Source organism: Brachyistius frenatus, unplaced genomic scaffold, assembly GCF_029030835.1.
Source record: "Brachyistius frenatus isolate BFR_SWC_R1_liver_20210118 unplaced genomic scaffold, ASM2903083v1 Contig_34, whole genome shotgun sequence".
In the NCBI taxonomy this organism is placed as follows: domain Eukaryota; kingdom Metazoa; phylum Chordata; class Actinopteri; family Embiotocidae; genus Brachyistius; species Brachyistius frenatus.
Genome location: NW_027210633.1, coordinates 2477915 through 2498831, shown reverse-complemented (window position 1 = coordinate 2498831; position 20917 = coordinate 2477915). Strand labels below are relative to the sequence as shown.

Genomic DNA, 20917 nt, shown 5'->3' with positions numbered 1-20917 from the left:
ATCCATATGATGGTCTAATAACACTCCCCAAATTGGAATGGATAGGTAAAAATTAGCATCATTAACACTTTTAAAGCACATACTTTTCATATGCATTCAGATAAATACACTCATCTAGATTAGGTTAATAAAAAAAAAGCAAACATACAAGCCACTAAAGCCTGCATACTTGAGTCAAAATGTACCGTCTGTAAAGTAAATCATAACATCAACAACAATACATCAGGCATTTGTCTTCTTTTTTTTTTAAATATATAACTACTGCTGTGGGATATTTAATTAATGCATAATAATAAATAAACAGGAAAACAGTGATTATTGCTTTCAGGGTGACTTTTATTTACTATATATGTAACAGAATACACAGATTGATGCACTGTCCTTAGGGTTGTTATACTGGTCATAGTTGTGCGCATTAATTACCCTCCAGCTTCTGACACCAGCATCCACATGACATTTGCATCCATCTTTGGGAGGAGGAGAAACCTTGAACGGGTTAATATCGGGTTTTGTTAATGTAACGTTAACAGGAACTCAGGGAGGGCAGTCGGGTTTACCAAGCTCTGAATAAATCTACAGGTCGGACAGAACGTTGGGAGCCAGGCTGCAGGTCAGCCCAGTGCCGTCAGGCTCCACGTTGATCTTCTTCACAACACCATTTTCCACCAACATTGAATATCTGAAACAAGATGAAGCACACGCTCAATTCTGAATCAAGTTTAGATAAAAAAAAATAAAAGACAATCTGAATAAAGAAAACACAATGACACACAACAAATCGGTGTCTTTAAATCAATTAAAGAGACAAAGAAAATAATGTGGAAAACAATTTAAATAATCAGTAGAAACCTCAGTGAAATCAGGTCTGGTTTATTCTACAACTACCGACGTCATCATTGACCTTTTGTTATGGTTTGGATCTTTCGGTCCTTTCTGTCCTGTTTGACTCCCTCCACCCACTGAGGTCCTCAGTTTCTGGGTGTTGTTCATGCTGGACATTGCTCCTGGTTTTGTTTATTGTACTTCAGTTTAGTAGGTAAAGGTTGTTTCTGTTCTACCCCTTTTGTCTCTTCTCACACATTTGGGTCCTTTTTCTTTTGAACTCTTAACATCACAGAGAGTCCAGTGGTAGAGAAGCAAAAACAGTTTAATGTCATAAATCACTCCTTTGTTCATTCACAGTTTCTCCACATGATAATGACATAGTTTACTCTGTAGTTAGTAATAAACTACCTTTGGATTATCATTTTGCATCATCACTGACAGGTGTAGACCTGCACTCCTGTATTTTTCCTCATGATGTAGTGAGACTGTTAGCAGAAAATAGTGTACATGTCATGGAGAGTACCTCCAATGTTCCACTGCAGGAATCAGGACTGTGAATATTGTGAGCTATTATAATGAATCAGGAGCGATTTCAGATACAGTTCAAACCGGATTCAGTTAATAAAAAGGTTCAAAACAAAACATGTTATTAATCTACTAATGTAAAACTGAAACGGGTAAAACAATAGTTACCTCTTGGATCGCTTGTTCCCGAGTACCGCCACAATCTGATCGCTGTCAAGTAAAAGGTCGACAGCCTAACAAGCAGAGACAAAGACGAATGAGCGCACAATCACAAAGACTGAACAAGAACTGCATGTACTACATATTTATTTGTACCTTGGTAAAAGCTCCAGTGGGATCAGCCAGCATTCGAACCTGCAGCGGAAAGAAGTAGTGAGCGCAACGGTAGTAGTGATATCGTGGTGCATGTCACATGTTGATGCACGTCCGAAGCGTCCTCAGGCTCTCGATTCTTAAGTAAGGCAACTGTAGTGAAAGTTGTGAAGATGGAGTCCGTACCTTGCCATCCGCTCCATGCTCCTTCCCCCACGCAGCCATGACAAATGCGTCGTTGACAGAAACGCATGCGATCTCCTGTATACCTTTGCTCTTCAAGTCCTCAGCCTGCTGCACGAAACCTGGGAGGTGAGTCTGAAAAAAAACAACAACAACAACAAGAGATACATAAGATCACCTGATACGAAGATCATTGGGCGTGAGACACGGCATGCGGAGTTAGCAGCGTGGACTCGACCTTGGAACAGCCAGGAGTGAAAGCTCCAGGTACGGCAAAGAGGACTCCCTTCTTCCCCTTAAAGAGCTGATCCATCGCCACCTTATTTCCCGGCTCCCCCTCCTGGACCTCCACCGAGGGAAGACTTTCTCCAACCTTAAGTGACAACAAAGAACAAAGACCACTTTTTCACTATTTTTTTTTTTTTTTTTTTTAAACTTACCACAGTGAATGATACCAATAATCAATTGGTATTTATAATAATAATACCTGCAGGACACTGAACGCATTGTGGTTATTGTCAAGAAGAATGTGTTTGAGTCAAACAGTTAGTTTACTTACACTAACAAAGTATCTACAGCGTGTGCAGCACCGGCAGCTTCGTACAAAGCGTCTGTTTGGCTGATACGCTTTGTAAAATGAACAACAATGATATTAATGTATACTTTACTCATAGATGTGAATGCATGCAAAATGCTTGGATATGTACTATTAAACCTGCAAATACTTCGTACTTAATTTGTGGGAAGAAGAATGTATGTCTGTGAATTATCTGTCTAACTATCTTTATTCTTTGTGCACAGCTCCCTCTTGAAGACTACTTAAAAAATAAAATAAAATAAAAAAAAAGGATCAAATTAATTATGAACCATTTAAATGCCACTTTTTTGTAAAACAAACCTGTCTCCGCACACCGGCTGGTGGCCGCTGGAGGGCGGTAAACCCCCCGCAGACAGACCTGGTTAAAATGGCCGAATTGCTCAATTTAAAACGGATTGAATGACAATGGCACACTTTTCCACAACGAGTGCTTACAAGCGGTTTCAGAAAGTGTCGATAAATAAACATTGCGCTTTAACAATGTTAACAATGATAAAACTTTCATATCACGGTCAGGTAGCGGCTGACATGGCGGCGGGGCAGCAGCTAGCACAGTGAGCTCGACACGAAGGATGTCTCTTTAATTCGCAGTGAAATGTCCCCCGGAGTCTCTGCGTACAGGACACGGAGGACACACAAGGACGACCGATGTCAAGACGAAACGCGGGAGAGTCGTCGTCTTACCTGAATGGGCATTTTGGCGATGACGGAAATGTGCAGCGGCCTGACGCACTGGACCACACGGCTGCTTCTCAGGACGGCGGCTGCGACGGAGAGCATGATGCGGCTCCGCTGGTCGGCTGTCGGGGCGGTGTTGGGCGGCGTTAGGCGGCGTTAGGAGCAGAGCCGTACGGCGGGTCTGCGGGACGCGGCGCTGCGCAGCGGAGTTAGCGCGCAGACACGCCTCGGACCGACACCCGGCACTGCGACTTAACTACCGCACGGTGTCCCACGTCCGGTCTGGCTGCCGGGACTTTATCTGCCGGGACATTCAGGCCCGCTAAATCTTTTGTTGACTGCGCCATCTGCCACGGAGAAGACGTGTGTTGACGTGAAAGCGCGGACAGAAGCTGAACCTTCGTTTGAAAGTAGCAGGCGGGACATTTGGCACGGGTGCTTATGTGCGCGTTAAACGTAAAGCAAGGGGAAGCCTAAAAGAGGAAGGAAAGGAAATATGGAAATATATTCAAATCATCACGGTGACGGTCCTTCTCCGCAGGAGACATTTTGCCCCGACACGGGTGGGATTAATGGAGGGTCAGCTGGTTAGTGCCAGTAAGCCCCGACAGGGAACCAGCAGGACCTCCTCTTAGTGGGATGCAGCCACCTGACAAAGGTTGACTCCAAACCCATGCTGCTCTATCTGAGCCTGTTGCTGAAGGCCGAAGCTTCAACTGCCGCAGAAACGGACACCTGCAGCCACAGCTGATGGGCAACAACAACAACAACAAAAAAACCCAGCGAGGCAAACTATATAATCCATCCATGGATGGTTTTATTCTAAAGTACCGAGTTCACATGCGCAGTAACTGCAGGTGAAGTGTGTCCAGATGTGACGTGTGCACTGTCGAAAATATTGAGATTGAAAGTTTCCGGCCTTCTTCACAGCATCTAAAACAAAACATACACGTAAACAACATCCACAGGGAGAGATGACACCAATGATGTGTGGTGGTGGTGGTGTGTCCATTTATTACACAACACAAAGCACCTACAATAATCCACTCCCTGTTGCGTCAGACAGTGGACGATCTCACGTTTTTTTTTTGTTTTTTTTTTCACAGTGATTTTTATGTGGACATGTTTTAGACAAGGACATCAAACCGTTTCATCTAAATGGGAAAGAAAGAAAGAAAAAAAAAAAAAACTACACAGAAATTCACAGCCAATATCACACACAAAAATAAAGCAGTGTCAACAAACAACAGTAAATTGAGTAAAAAATAGAATTTAATCATTTAAATAGTCTTTCAAAATACAAACATTGATTTGAACTTCTAAATAATATAACGTTTAGTAGCTATTCTTCATTTTAACTGGCAATGTTAAATGTACACTGTGGCTATACAAGGAAATGTGTGAGGTTTGGTAATTTATTGTATTGCTCATTTATATTAATGCGCACATATGTAATAGAACCTACAAATGACTGTATAATTTGAAACTGACACTGCGAATGACCCTCACGCCACGCTGACCCACCATCTCCAAAACATATACGGATGCTCATGAAAAATCTACCTTTGCATATATTATGTCCAAGTTTATAGTAAGAAACTAACGCCTCTATTTTGACCCTGGCATCTATATTTATGTTTTCTTCAGACAATTTGAGAAATTTGGTTAGAAAACAAATCGAAGAAATACTTTTTTTTTTTTTTTTTTTTTTTTTAGATGACAGACACATGTAAGCTGTAACTTATGAAAACAAGACCAGACGGCTGAATCAGTGTCACGCTTTGCCGACCAGTCCCGGCTCCACAGTGCTAGCTGCTGCTAATACGGAGTGGGACTGTTTTCAGGTTGAACACACCAACTGCATGAGGCGCTTTGTACCGTGAGGCCTGGTTAATGAGCCATATCCACTTTAAAAGTTGTGAAAACAAACACGTATGTACTCCGGCGCGAGACATTCAGTGTACCAAATATCCAGGTTTAAGTTGACCAATCAAAAGACCGTGAGTTTCATTTGTCGTCTGGCTCTCTGCCTCCTGAGGTAGCCTCCTGTAGCCTCACCAGGCCACCGGATCTAGAGAGCCGTGGAAATTGATCCCTAAAATCAGCCTCAGAAAACACAACTTTTTACATAATAAAAAAAACAAAAAAACAATTAGAAGTCATTAGATCCTGAATGGAAAGCTTCATTTCGATACCAAACCCACAACAATGTGTCACAATGTAAATAAAATACCCTTAAATCCTAGAAAGGAAGCTGTATGAAAAAGCAAGTTTCAAGTCTTTACAAATTCTGTTCACTGTAAGCTGCACAAACATTGTAATGGGGAAATTTATATCACATTTGCTGGCTTTATTATCGTTCACTATAAATTGCATGTTTGTGTTTGTTTAAATGGAACTGTACATGGCTGAAAGATTAATGGCCCTTTAGCCACTAAATATGATTTTTAGGGATCCGACTTTCCCGTCAGATTACGTAGTTCTGCGTCGCAGGTGAAGCTTACTATGATGATCACTTATACCGTAAGGACACAAACCTTCTGAACAATGAACGAGACTTTCAGGGTGTTTTCTGACAAGGTCTCAACGTCCAAAAGGAACGCGTTGCATATGTCGCTTTTCTCGTTGCCCTGAGCCCACTAAGGGCGCTTACGAGTGAAAGTTCGACAGACGTGCGTCCACGAAGGGAAAGACCGCGCACAGGAACATTTCACATCTTTTATGCAACACTCTTCCCCACTGCAGAAAAAAAAGGAGCAAAAATCTCATCGTACACATATCAATCATATAGGTTAGTGTTACACGTTATAGCCCACAAATGACAGGACAGATGAACACGCAGCTGCTGGAGTCAGAGTCTGTGGTTCTAGTAGAGGAGGGTAACATCCAAAAAAAAAAAAAAAAAAAGAATAACAAAAAAAAAGCAGATGAGGCATTTCTCTTCTAATCACCGTTCTTCCCTGATCTCAGCGCAGCTCATTGGTTTGACCTGCACACAAGCAAACACACATTTTTGCTTGTATGGAAGCCAGGTTATTTTTTTTGTGTGCCAAAAAGGGTTTTCAGACAACAATTTAGGGCATTTTATGAGTGCATAATCTTAAAATGCACCTCTCCTTGGACTACAAATCAATTGCACAACCTTTTATAAAGAAGCCTGCACTTACATCAGTGGCTCCCAACTCCACTGTTTAACCCCCAAACTGCTTAGGAGGGTTTTTTTTGTGTTTTTTTATCTACTCATCTGGCAAACCAGTTTCTACTTGAAGCTAGATTTTTTTTTTTTTTTTTTTTTTTTAAATCAGCCCCCGGGCCCCGGGGAGTGGAGAGCTGCTGATATACACACAAATAGATGTCTTACCGTTTTAATCCCCATTTTGAATGTGACAGACAATATTCGAGTCATTATATTGCTTTTAACATATTGCAAGTAATTCCTATGATTTGCCTACAACGGCACACTAAACTATAGTAAATACAAGCACTTCATGTGCATTTCAATCTGCCTCCATACTGGACCCTCAAGCTGTTCGTCAAATGTGTTGTTATGGCTTTCATGAGCAGACGTAGCATTATTTTAAAAGTTCACAAAGCCACATGACTGCAGTCTGTACTCCAGTACCTAAATGTTGTTCTTCAGTGGTGAAGGAACTGCACGTCGATGCTGCGATGAAACGTGCCAGGAAACAGTTCAAACTGTTACGTATTCTTGCGTTCACGTTAAAAGTTTTCACTCGTGGATCTTGGAGCTTTGTACTGAAGTTTGGCAGTTACATCTTACTATAAAAAGCCACTTCCCACTTGGAAACATGAAGACATGAGGTTTTTCTTTTCTCATATTATTTTCCTTTCTTCATGTAACCTGGAGGGGAAAAGAATCATTTCCTCGTTATTAATTCTCTGATAAAAACGTTCCTTTTTCATAAACCGTGAAGACTAGATCTCTGTTGGGTCTTTCTCTGCGTCCTCGTTACTTCTGCCGCTTTCCGCTCTAGGGAGAATCCATCATGGCTTCCAGCATCTCCAGGAATAGTTTGTGCATGGGTACACCACCACGGGTCTTGATGCTGTAGAAGGTGGTAAGAGCACGACCGGCAGTCTGTCGGAGGAGCGGCAATGTTAAAAGGAGACGTCCTGCCCGCTGGGGGTCGTCGGGGCGCCGCTGACACTCCAGCTCCAGCAGGGCCTGGTGGAGGAGATCCCGCAGCTTCTGCACCGCCTCCATGTCCTCGATGTAAACAGAGTCTGGCAGAACAGCAGGGAGCACATGGTAAGGCAGAGCTTCAATGTTCTCAGCTTTTGCCATAGAAAGAGAGTTAGCCAGTAATTTACCACAAACACACACTAATGGCAGCTTTTATTTACAAAACAAACAGTGGCTCTGTGGTGCAAGCGGGACAGACTAGTTGATCTGCTGTTGTCGGCCATCTTCAGTGGATCTCTAAAGGGATGTCTGCGTAAAGGTTGTGAGTGGGGTAAACTTGCCACAACCACTTACGTCACATCTACCCCACAACAGACAGCATGTTTACGCTACGGTAGTTCTGCCTGCCGGAGACAGGAAGGCTCTTAGAAAGAGTATCTGCACGTAACACTGGCAGGACATGATCCACCTCCTGTGGTCAGAGGCTGCTGTCAGCTCACATATTATCGGACATTGTCTGCACTCCTCACAGCTACTCTTCTGTTTTTGTTGCTATCAACGCCTCTCCGCAGTGAGATAAAGTCTGAAGACGTTGATTACCAGCTGCTAACACACAGCATTGCATGAAATCACCAAAGCAATGCAGGAAATTCCTCGCAAGTATTTGTGTTACACTTCGTTTCGACAGTTGATTTTGGTACATGTAGCTAAAACTGATGTGATCTGACACCACATGTCTGCATACGTCCTGTAAAGATGTTGAAGAGGTGCCGATTCTACTTTTTGTTGACTGGTTTGTGGTGCCGATGAGTTCCAGAGAGCTGCAGTGAAGTGATATTCATGAGTGGACTATTACACACACACCGTAACACAATGCAGGTCGACAGCTCTACAAACTGCAGCCTCCAAAATGATCATCGAGTTAAATCAACACCTCAAACTGACAATTATACCATGAATGAAGGAAGGACTTCATTGTAACCTTGTTCTATTACACGGCCTGCCTAAGAATGCATAATAATAAACTGAGTGTAGCTTTGTTACACAGCATGAGTGTTATATTTGGTCCAAATAATGGAGTAGTGGAGGTTATGAACACAATCAGTTCAATGAATAAATACACCTAAAGTCAGAAAAAATGTATTTCCTTTGATGTCAGTAAAACAACTACAGCACTTAGAAGCAGTTTGTTTTCTATACCGTAGTATAATATATATTTCTTTACTATTAGCCACAAGTTAATGGTTATAAAATACAAAAGTCAAATTGATGTGTCTTCTTAACCGCTACAGTAGAAGTATAAATACCTGAGTTAGTGAGTGCGATGGCTTTTAGCATAACGAACTCCTCCCGGTCCACGTTTAGTGAACGGAAACGCCGAGCAAGTTGACTAATTGCTGCGTTAAGCTCCGTCAGTCCAGCAACGCGTGACATCTCCTCGTCGAGGACAAAATCCTCTGCGAACACCACCTCGTCCTCGCAGCCGAGCGAGCGGTACGCTACGCCCAGAACGAGCACCTCCAGCCACACTGACTGCAGCACGGACATCTGGTCCGCTAGAGACAGGGACAAGAAGCCTGCGGGAGAAGAGACATATTCAAATGAAGAGGACACAGTGGGGACACTATTTTGGGAGGGTCCACTGACACAGGAAGCACTCTGGTTCCATGTCACAAATAATTGACACATACTACGTGCAGCCGGTGAGTCAATTGTAGATAGAAATGCAGTTAAAATACAGTTAAGCGCTGCACCAGTTCAGCTGAACCATCAGTAGCAGTTCAGCATCTCCTCTCCGAACAGACCACGCACACCAGCAACAACATTTCATTTGTTTTGACTCCATATAAGTTAGACTGTTCAGCCTTCAGAATCAGGTTCACACGGGCCATTGGTGTTGGTCATACTGATCAATATTCTGGCCAAAGCCTGAGTGAAATATGACATGGCATGTTTGTTCCTATTGAGCGAGACTGGATCACTAAATCACTGCCTCTCCTCCCCTCCAGTTTATTCTCCCTGCATCTCTTACCAGGAATGTGTTTGGCCCAGCCAATGATCACAACCAGCTCACGGTCAGCAAGGTCACAGAGGGTGGTGAGCGTGCGCTGGGCTGTGTCAGGCTGCAGAGGGTCGGGCATGGCAAATAACTTCTCCGGCTCTGCTACTAGAAGGTGGGACACGATGATGTTGGAGGATCCTTTGGAACAAAACAGACACAGAACAATGGGTTCATTGCAGTATTTAACTCACCGACACATTGATACCTAAAACTCTGTTATGATTTGAACAAATACATTAAAATGTGCTTGTAAACTGTACTACATGCAGCCCTCTATTCATGCTGCAAATGTCCATATTCCTTTTTCTAATACAAGCTTGAGACCTGCCATCTGACTGTTTATCAACAGAGAAATATAAATATTTCTTTGAGAACACCACAGCCATATTTTTGTAACTCAAGAGCTTTAATCTAGGTCAAATTTAATCTTAAGGATATTAGCACAGTCACGGTATTTGTTGAACTCCTGATTAAAAAAGTAACAAACACACTGAACCACTTTATGCAGTAGGGGGCGCTGTTTCATAATCAATTGCAATTGATTGGAAGCGTTTTGTTGGTTGCTTGTATGTTCCCGGAAACTTGTGATTCGACCCCCCCCCAGCACATCTTGCATTTTTAGAGAAACACTCAGAGCACCTCAAGTTTAAAAGAAGAAAAAGGTCCATCTGTGACCCGATGGATTCTCTGTCTTTACCTCCGAATCAGAACAGGAGACCTCTTAAATGAACTGTTGCTGAACTTCGGAGCAGCGATCTGTTTTTAATCACCCGAGTGTGGTTGCTGTTGGTGATTGCCACAAATTCATCAACGAGAACTGAAAGTCATGTACAGTGAATGCATGAAGAGGTTGCACAGTAACATCTGTCACCTGTAGTCTTTACGCTTTGGCTGATGGTTGTCATTGTATAGATTTTTTTTTTTTTTTTTTTTTTTTTTTTAAAGCATGCTATGTCACTGAACCAGCTCTTATCAATGTTGCCTGTTGAAGAACAAAGAAAGCAAAAGACAAGACAAGCGTAGAAGTCGCACCTTTTTCACTCTCCTTCGTCAGCGGTAGAGGGGCACTCTGGTACGTCGCATTCTCCACTTCTGGGCGTCTTTTGTACTTCTGCCTTCCTCCTCTGACCCTGTCAAGACGAACTCCTACATCATGAAAGATGAGGTAATCATGATTAATGCCGGTGAACAACAAATAAACATGTGTTTAAAATATCAGAACAATGACCCTAAAGAGGGAATATCAAAGACTGGCTGCACAGCGTCTGAAACAACACAAACACTCACCCTCTTTCAGCATGCCTACTTTGAGGCACTTGGTAAAGCGGCATGCCTGGCAGGCCTTCCTGCGCCTTTTGGTGATCTCACACTCATTCGATGCCGGACAACTATATTCAATGTTACCTTCATGGATAAAAAGAAATGAGTCACTTCACAGTAAAAGAGATGATTAAGTAACATAAATATGAACAAGCATTTGGTAGGATGGAAAACAACCACATTGAACTCCAAAAAAAAAATAGTCTCTGATCTTTTAAGCACGCAATCCAAAGCAGAAATTATTATGCACCAAGTTTCACCACATAAAACTGTGTTTGTGGTTTGATAGACCAGTATGAACCAGCTGGGGTGGTTTTAGACTGTAGACTGTGCTGAAGCATTACAAACTATAACACCATCAGGATGTAATGTGGGTCTTTCGTCACTCCTGCTGTCCTCAGACTTTTTCACCAGGATATCAAACCTGATCATTTTACCTTTCCTTATATATCTCCACACCCTAAACTCCCACTCTATCTTACACCGGTGTAATGAACAACCTCTGAAAATACGTTGCATGTGTGTATAGAAGTCGCAGAAACATTTCACAATAAAAGAAGCTTCCTATTAACTATGACAAATTAAAAAAGCATTTAACATCTGTAACTCTCTACTCACTATATTTTCACTGATGTAACCAGTTTAAGTGAGTGTGCTCTCACTTTTGAAAAGTAAACAAAAGTGTTAGTGGTGTACCAGAATACAGACACGTTTCATTCGTTGTGTTTTAGATAATAAGGTGTTACACAGAAGGATGACGTCAGTACGAGACGGCCCGAGTCCTGCAGGAGGCTTCACGTGCAACATTATGTGGAAGTACTCAAAAGTAAAACTTCTCAGATTACAGAAATGATCAAGTAAAACAACCAACTATCCTCCGCTTGTTGTACAATGCAAACACTTTAACTTGATTACGACACACACCTTGGATGGTTCTCTTGAAGAATGCTTTGCAGGCCTCGCATGACGCGACGCCGTAATGGTAACCTGAAGCCACATCCCCACACACCAGACACAGCCTCTTGGGCAGCGTGCTCAGGGCGTACTTGCATCGCCCTGCTCCGTTTCCAGCGGGGCCCTCCTCGGCTCCGTCAACACCCTCGTCTTTGAAGTGACAACGCAGGGCTGGTGTGTAGAGTGGCGGGGAGTAACGTTTAGCGCCGTCCCCTCTGGTTCCTCCACCTCCACTTTGAGAAGAGTCCGAAGAGGCCCCGCCCGGGCTGGTCCGACCTCCCCCGCCTCCCTCTGGACTGCTCGGTTCTGCCTTTATGTAGACATCTGACCGACGCTCCCGGGAAGACATGATGTCTGGAGGGCAAAATAAATACAACAACAAAGAAAGGTCAAAGAAAATATGATGGTGTAGAACATTTTCCTTCACATCCTTATTTTTTTCTCCACAGCACATGTTGAAGAAAAACCAAAACGTACTTGAACATTTTCAGATTGTTTCTGGGTCTTTTATAAGTTATTCCTTCTCCAAGTTAATTTAAAGAAATTCACTTGTCTTCATTTTTATTTCTGTGTGGCATCTTTCAACTAAAGAAATAGAGTGTAGAAGTGCCAGTAATGCCCCATGATGGGCTGCAGGACCCCACAGTCCCCCAGTCCCCCAGTCCCCATCTTCAAGGCTGTATATCAGACATTACTGTTTGTACTGATGCAGGGAACGTGAGATGAGTATAAATGCTGCCTCAATTCAGTAGAAAACAAAAGGGAGCTTGAGGTTACTTCGCATTAAATAAAAATCATGGTCACTTTTCTTTGCTGGAGTGATGGATTGTGAAAAGCAGCTGGACTTTGGCTTATCAGCTCACTAACATCACTAAAGACCTGCTTGTTCTCGTCCTTGTTCCTCAACTAAGTCTCTGTTGTTTGTGCTATTTCTTCCTCAGTTATGCTTTTTAAGGCGTAAAAAACCCCACCTCAAATTCCCCAAAACAGAACCTTTCATGCCTTAAATGTAACTATACAGTCCTTGGTTCCTCCCCACCGTGTGAAGTCTTTGTCTGTCTCATCTCTATTCATTAAAACAGCCAAGGTGACTGGAGGAAGGTCACTACGCTCATAAACGGTGGTCACTCTTCCTTATCCAGACATATAACTTATGTTCATGGGACGCAGTAAGAGTACTGCAGTAACCTACAAAAGGCTGTCTACAGCACTCACTTTAATAAGGAACAATCAGGGTAAATATTTCATGCTTGTGTGAAAATTAAATATATGTTTATGAATCCAAATACGAGCACATATAAAAGGTCATGAGCCAACAGAGATTGTAGTCGACATACAGCACTAGCACTGTTCATTGTACCCTGAACAAAGGAGAAAGAAAAAAAACATCTGACATGATTTCAGCACCGCAGGGGACAGAAGAAGTTTGCAAGAACTTTCCTTTCACTGATGTAAAACCATTAAATAGCCTCAGTAAGAATGATGATAATATACTGTACAACACACAGCTATTATATAATATAAAGATATTTACACACAGATGCTATGATGGCAAACACGTTGTCCATTTCAGCTGATTATCTACAGTCAAGACGTGAAAAAAAATGAACTGCAGCATCACGAAACAATAAACAAAGGCTTTGCGATTAAATTCATTACAAAATGTTGCCCAAAGAAGAGAAATAAAACAGTTTCCAACAAAACATCTAAAGAGGCGATTTGGTTCCCTTTGTGAGCATCTTTCATCAACACACGCAAACACTTACTGAACGGTTAAATCACCATGAGTGATTTTGTTTCATGCTTTAAAGCGGTGAGTCAACGACCAATAACTTGGTTCTAATGCCTAATGTCAGGGCTCTTAATGTCAATCCTACGGTACATCCATTACAAATAACACGGATAGCCTAAAAACAAGCCTGATCTCTTTGGCACATAATGCAGTAATATCTCCGTCTCTGAGCAAACAGGTGGCCGGGTGAATATTTGTGTGAGCAAAGTGACCAGCACTCTCTGTTGTGGCCAAATTAGGGTAATTATTCAGGACACAGCTGCACCACTCCTGCACTTACACACCTATGAAGACAGATAGTCACTCGTTTATACAGTCGAACAAAAAAAGTTCAAGTTGTATCATTCTGTCTGAAACGGACTTTGTTCTTGGGCGATACAAATGACATTTTCATTGCTGTAAATTAGATTTTATCAGCAGCACTTGAAGGATCAATAAAATGGGTGACAACAAGGTAAATGGTGCTTGTGCATGAACTGCAATCTGTGCAATCAGGTCTGTCACTGGGCTTCAACCTCATCAGTGGGAACATTAATGCAGAGCCTCACTTCAATGATAACTTAATAGATAACTGCGTAAGGACGATGAGATGGGATCTCTGCAGCCGAAATAGCCGAAATCCAGTTAAGGCCTGAGAGTGACTCGTGAGTTTGTCATGCATACATACATACATACATACATACATACATACATACATACTGACCACACACTGTAATTATCAACCATTTTTTTCTTCTCGTTCATCAGCTGGCCTGATAATCCGGTTGCTGCCTCTAAAAATACAAAGTGTTGCATTAATTTAAATGCACTGCTCACGGTCATTTCAATGCTCCGATCCATCACCCTGCTGCCGGACAACAACCTATGCTTGACATGTTATACACAGAGATAATATTAAATCACAATATTGTCAGGGAGTAATAGAACAATGCGGCCAGGTAATAATTTTCAGTTTTGTCTACACTTGCACAGCACAGCGGTCTCAGCGTTTACCAGGGCTAAAAGGAGGTAAACACAGAGATATAGTCTCCAGATGCATCAACTTATCTGACAACAAAAATATCAGTCTGTGATTTTATGGGTTAAAATCAATAACAGCTCAGTCCTGACGCATGGTGTGTGCTGTTTATCTGCATCGGGCTGCAGGATTATTAATATATGTAATATTTGACACATCTGCTGACAAGAAATGTCTATAATGAACGAGTCTCTACTTGCAACGTTGAATCCACAGCACGTTGTACATTTATAGCACGCTACCTTTAGAAAAACAGTTTTCTGCGTTTCTTTCCCTCAAACATACTGATGATGATCCACTGTCTCAACTAATCTGTTAAATACACCTTTTCTTCAGTCCATATATGAAAATGTGTTTTGAAGGAGAGCAAAGCTGCTGCATCATCAAGACCCACTTAGAAAGAAGAACAACATGCAAACAAAATCCAACTCGGTGTATGTATGTGCTTCATACAGCATATATTGTGTAATACAGGGAAGCATGGCTGGAGACGATTGAAGACCAGACAGGAACTTAACCATTGCTCCATATTCACTTATTTCACAGCAATCTTTTATCATATGTATTGCTACAGCAGATAATCCAATCCTATAGTTGCTGGCGTACACTTGGTTTGGAGTTTGCCCTCGCTGGATCAGAGCAGTGTTTGGCAAGCAATCAGGAAGTCACAGTAAACCGAGCCTGTTTAAACTTTAGCTTACTTGGACCGAGTTTATAAGATCAGTGAACAGCTCAGCGAATAACAGCAGAACGAGTACACGAACCCAAAGACACCGATGTGGTTGAGCTGTGCTCCGGCTTTGAGCAGAACACCACGCCGTCCTCTCCCCATGTGCACCGCTGGCCAGACATCTGTTTAAGTAAATTGAACAGCGGGTTCAATAAAGAAAATGTTTACAAAAAAAAAAAAGAAAGAAAGAAAAAAAAAAAGGCGACCAATAAGAGCTGTGTTTACTCTCTGGCTTGATTAAAACATGTCCAACAGTGCGTAAAGCCAGATGAGGTTGTATAAATTGCTGCTATCCACTCAGTTTACCACAGAAACGTGTTGCGTGTCCTGTAAACTAAAGTCAACATGTTTGAAGCAGCGTTAGCATTAGCTCGTAGCGAGCACATTACAAACCAGAGGTTAGCCACCCGCAGCTAACCGAGCTAGCTCGCCGGCCAGCGTTAATCCTGACTGACTCGGCCCGAGGTTTATTTCCGTCACTCTAACCCGGACTAGGCTGCATTTTACCTGACGAGCGGTGTCTGCTAACGGCACCTTAATGTTAAGTCTCCCCGCGGCGCGGCAGCATGGCGCAGGCTGGACGGAGAGTCGGTTCGCAGCCTGCCGGCTCCGGCTCGCTTCGCGCCGGTCTGTGATAGGCCGAGAGCTCCGGTCGGCTCGAACAGCTGGTGGGTCGTAAAGGACGAGCTGGACACGCCGGGCAGCTTCACTTCCTCATCTCGTTAAAGGGCTGCTTAATCATTACCTTTTAGGGCCAAATTAAGAATTGTAATTATTTGTTTTAATGTGTGTTTAAATGTTATATCCTGTCTATGTTATTTGATTGGAGAATTTATAGTTAGAAGAAACACACATGCTCACTGGTGAAGAAAGAAACATCACAAAAGGTTTCTGAAGAGGTGACATTGGAAACCTGATGTAGGCCTGTAATAAAGATGATTGGTGTTGTAAGAATTAACTGATTATCAGCGTGTTAGTCATGAATCCGGTGTCTCGGCTTTTTTTTTTATTTTTTTTTTTATTGGACATAATACCAACCTTAAAAAGAGTTCAGAGCTTTGACTCACATTTTACTGACAAGTAGTGATCATTTAATGTTTTTGTTTTTTTTTTTGCACTACAAATTAGAAAATTCCTGGCACCTGTCTTTACATTGTGTTAGGCTCAATGTTGTATTGCTGCACGAAGCTTCCCCCCCCCCCCAGGCTGCATACAGTATGCCCAAAACAAAGGACTTCAAGGTAATGGTGTCATCAGGTCGCTCAGTCTGATACCTTAATTGCTCCTTTGTCCTTACACAGAGCGTTGGACATTCTCACATTGATTTATACTATTCAGGCAGAGAGAAATCCTCCCACTCCTCTTTCCGCGACTCCCCACTCAATTTAGCCATTTTTATGCCTCCTTGACAGCAACAGTGGAGGCCGGCGGCATTATGTTTTAAGGTTGTCCGTCTGTCCCGTTCCTGCGAGAGAGATATCTCAGAAACGCCTTAAAGGAATTTCTTCAAATTTGGAACAAACGATCAGTTGGATTCAAGAATGAACTGATTCGATTTTGGTGGTCAAAGGGCAAGATTATTGTGACCTCTCCTCCGTCCCATTTTAGTGAACAGAATATATCCAGAACGCCTGGAGGGGATTTAACCGCATCTGGTACAAACATCCACTTAAACTCAACGATGAACCGATTCAAATTTTGGAGGGGAAAGGCCAAAGGTGAAGGTTATTGTGACCTCACAAAGCACATTTGTGGGGGCTCCTGCTCCTCTGCTAGTCCACCACCAGCTCACTGGATTGGCTGATAGTAATCTTCAGGTGTCGTTGCAACGTGTGACAAAGCTCTTTATCACTGCTCTGTACTCCTCTGTGTGAAGGCAGCATGTTTCCCACTGGACATTATTCACTGGAGTCGTACGTGTAAGTATTAAATGAATCTGGACCAACATGGAAGTAAACTGCTGACTGGTCAGCGGCAGCACACAAACACAAGGTAGTAATCCTCGTTCGGTTTGCAGGGTCTGAACATTACATTTTGTGTCCCTGTGCAATGATTGCAGACAACAGGTTTGGTTGTCTATTGGCAAGAATCTGGTCACATGATATGTATCATGATATCACAGTTACAATTCAATATATCGCAATATATTGTGATACTTTAAGCAAGGAGATATATCGCAGCTTTATAAATCCAGTTTTAAGAAATTGGATTGTTAAATCCAGTTCTCGCATCATTATTCTGTGTATGAAGAACACACCACCATCCATGTGCATAAAATCAGAGTTCAACAAAAGTTTACATTTTGTATGCAATCGGGACAATGGGGTCTGCATTTGCATTTATCAAAGTCACCGTAACATCCAACAGCATAGCAGAACTTCATGTGCGACCTGAGCAGAAGAATAGATATGAATCTCTTCATGTAATTGATTCATTTAAAATTATACTAAAGTATCAAGAATTTCTTACAGCCTTACAACAGACTAAAAAAACATGTGTGTGTTGCAGCAAATGATCCTGCTTTTCTCTAACAGGAGCATTTGAAGTGTTTTACAGCAGCAGAATCATGAGCATTATATTCTATGACTTGCCTTTTTTTTTTTTTTTTTTTTTTTAAAGTGAAATGAAATCCTTCCCTGTTGTTTTGCTGCATTTCTTCTCCTCCAGCTCTCTAGTACTCCTTCAAGAAGATACCAACACTGGAAGCTAAATGTCCACGACAACCTTGCAGGAATGAACCGCAAGGCGGAGGAGCCACCTGGACGTACACAACCGTAGTTGAAGAAGTAGCATGATGGTGTAGTATTTCATCAGCATAAAAAGGTTATGTGAGAACAGCTTACCTATTTGGTGACGTAGAGTTTGAAGCCTAATTATCCGTCAGCCTGGATGGCAGCTCACTGAAGTGCTGTTGCTGTGGGTTGAAGTCTGCAGTTATCAGGACACCTGAAAAGTAAGCAAAGGCTTTTGAGTGTCGTCACAGAAATTACAGTCAAACCAAAGCGATCGGTTTCCAAGGTAATCTTACACTTGTGATATCAGGGGTCAAACCCCCACAAGTACAGTGTGTCCAGCCTCGTATGATGTGCGAGAACTAGTTGTACATATTAAATGATTGACAATAATGCCAGTGCTAATCCTCACATGTGCCAGAGGGAACGTGCAGCATTGCCCACAGCTTTGCTTCCTGCGTAATATGGCGTGCATATACTGACTTTTCCTTCCAAAAATACACAAAGCGGTGTATCTATCCAGATTTCTGCACGCTGCTGGAGTACCCTCCCCCTTATGCTGCGTGACACGCTCCAAAGGTCACAGTCACAGGAATGCTTGAAGGACAGACAGAGTAAAGCCAACACCTTCTCTCGCACTCATACGAAGTCGTAAGCTGAAGTTTGGTCGTAACTCTGTAAATTATTCAAGATAGTTTCAGTTTTAATGAGAAAAACAATACGCGAAATATCATTTCAGTTTGTTGGTTTTAGTCTAAATATGACCGATTTGCACCTTTTAAAAAGTAGACATTAGATGCCAATTGGAGCAAAGGGGGACTTTCATATTTCTTGAGCAACTTTAACCTTGAGCAAAAACACTGTAATATGTGGCAATAAACTCGGATGCGTTGCTCATAGTGTTTAGAAGTTATCTTTACAAGTGACATGTCAAAAAAAGGCAATGAGTTTAAATTCAAGATTCAGATTTTTATCATAATAAGATGTTAAACAAAGTAGTGATTGGCATAAACTCGTGTAATGGTTGTCATAAATGTATCTCTGAATGCACTTTATATCCTTTAAATGAAAAGTCAAATATCATCGCTCACAATCATCTCTTCTTGTGTCTTAAATGGTTTAAAGCTTTCTCGTCATGGTGTTTTTTTTTTTTAAAAGGGGGCACCAGCGGTGTCTGTCACTGACAACGCATCACACAGACTGTACGTTAAACTCAGTTTGAGGCTTTTAAATGCGGCGCACTGTGGAGACGGTGAGAACAGCACCCAGGGGTGACCTTGCCTGCTGATCTCGGACCGGTGAAAGGTTAATTGCCAAAGTAGATTACGCCTTAAAATCAGAGATCTCAATCCCGGTCCAGCAGGCTCAGTGATTTACATAGTTCAGTGTGTTAAAGCGGAGAGAGAGAGAGAGAGAGAGAGAGAGAGAGAGAGAACTAACTGGGGAGATTCAAATGCATGTAAGTGAAGCTCAAGTGGGTACAGTTGAAGAAGTGCCCATGCAAGACAATTATCCGCCGCATCTGATTCAGACATGGCCCTGCAATCTTACATTTCCTCTGTGTGACCGTGCATCCAATTGATCAGGACATGTGCGGTGGTGTTGGTTGGAGCATTAAGATTTACATGGAGTGGCACAAGCATTCATTTCGGTGCGATTTAGTCCGGATTGTAAACTACGAGTGGGCTGTCAGCTGTACAGTAAAGCGTGCACATCCGTGGACAAGACGACGCAGACTCCCAACTCCGGAGCGGCTCGTGCCCCCTACCCCCAATAACGTGGCCAGGCGAACTTCCAGCTCCGCCGGGTTCGTGCGTGCACATCAGGCTGCCGTGGACAGCTGACATGTCCGGGAAAAGATTAAGATTACCAGCCTAAACCCACTATGTGCTCAAACCCCTGCAGCGGAAGGTGAGGCGAGGATACTTACTGAGAAATGTAAAGACATCGCAGGGTTGGTTGGGTTTTTTTTTTTTTTTTTTTTTTTTGTGAGGAGGAGGAGGAGGAGGGGGGTTTCTTCTTCTTCTTCTTCTTCTTCTTCTTCTTCTTCTTCTTCTTTTTTTTAAAATCTGAAGTCAGTCAAGTCTTTGCTGCTGGCAAATCCACCCTCGGTTGAATTGGTTCAATGGCGCCGTCAGAGCCTCGCAGGGTTTCTCACATCGCATCACGACGTTACCGAGTAATGAGGCGATAACAACAAACCGGCGACACCCGGCTGTTCGGTTCCGTTCACTGGTGTTACAAATACCCGTCTTCGGCTTCCACAACCGAGGTTGTAGTTGAATATCAGCGTCAAGTCTCCGGGAAGAAAACAAAGAGTTTCCTGTTCGAGAAATTCAAAATAAAGCTTCCTCGAAACGGTAAACGTTTGATGTTTTCTGACCCCCGGACGACGTCTAAAACTGAAACCGGGTCTTTTAACGAAAGAGTCACCTTCACCTGTGTGAATATACCCAATACTCACCTGAGATATATCGATTCTTCGCTCCCAAAAATGACCATAAATAACTGTTTTATTTCAATAAGCGCAATAACTTCCGGTTCCCGCCTCGCTGCGTCCCGCGGGCTTGACGCGGCCCGGTGACGTAGCTCGATCCCGTGCCTTTTCTCCTCCCTCTTGCCTCAATTTGCGTCCGCTGTCTCCGTTACGTCGGCACGCACCTTCCACCGGCGTCATCAACATTGTAATGAAGGCCTGCGACTCGTGAAAAAAAACATGACCCAGTCTTCGTTAATCCGAATCGAGTCCAGGTATATTCATGTCGATCCGGAAGAGGGCTGAATTCAGATCAGCTGTGATCAAACCTGCCGGGTCGTGACCGTAAAGTCGTGATTAAATCTGGAAACGTTCTTGGTGCAGCGAACCCTCCCCCAATAAAAAGGAATAATGAAGTTCCCATATCATTATATATATATATATATATATATATATATGTTTAAATGCACACTTTTATTGGATTTGTCCTACATGCTGTCCACTTATAGAAGTTTTGCTGTTATTTTTCGAACTTAAAGCACCGTTCAATTCAATATGATGATATCTC

At 42.6% G+C, this 20917-nt stretch overlaps 2 protein-coding genes across 3 annotated transcripts; both read right to left on the bottom strand.

The window, feature by feature from the left end:
- Positions 1-315: 315 nt before the first annotated feature.
- Positions 316-3366, bottom strand: prdx5 (peroxiredoxin 5). Its single transcript, XM_069700613.1, has 6 exons — positions 3128-3366; positions 2084-2218; positions 1849-1980; positions 1666-1704; positions 1519-1583; positions 316-679 (listed from the first exon to the last, which is right to left on the bottom strand). The coding sequence occupies exons 1-6, from the start codon at positions 3221-3223 to the stop codon at positions 574-576; spliced, it is 573 nt and encodes a 190-aa protein (XP_069556714.1). The 5' UTR covers positions 3224-3366; the 3' UTR covers positions 316-573.
- A 1009-nt stretch (positions 3367-4375) lies between these two features.
- Positions 4376-20152, bottom strand: esrra (estrogen-related receptor alpha). Of its 2 annotated transcripts, XM_069700611.1 has the most exons (8): positions 19804-20152; positions 17985-18087; positions 11572-11955; positions 10615-10731; positions 10360-10473; positions 9298-9465; positions 8573-8842; positions 4376-7366 (listed from the first exon to the last, which is right to left on the bottom strand). In XM_069700611.1, exons 3-8 carry the CDS (start codon positions 11948-11950, stop codon positions 7113-7115), a joined length of 1302 nt encoding a protein of 433 aa, XP_069556712.1. In that variant the 5' UTR covers positions 11951-11955; positions 17985-18087; positions 19804-20152; the 3' UTR covers positions 4376-7112. The 2 variants fall into 2 exon arrangements, with proteins under 2 accessions (XP_069556712.1, XP_069556713.1); XM_069700612.1 differs by lacking the exons at positions 17985-18087; positions 19804-20152 and adding an exon at positions 15649-15863.
- Between the last annotated feature and the right edge of the window lie 765 nt (positions 20153-20917).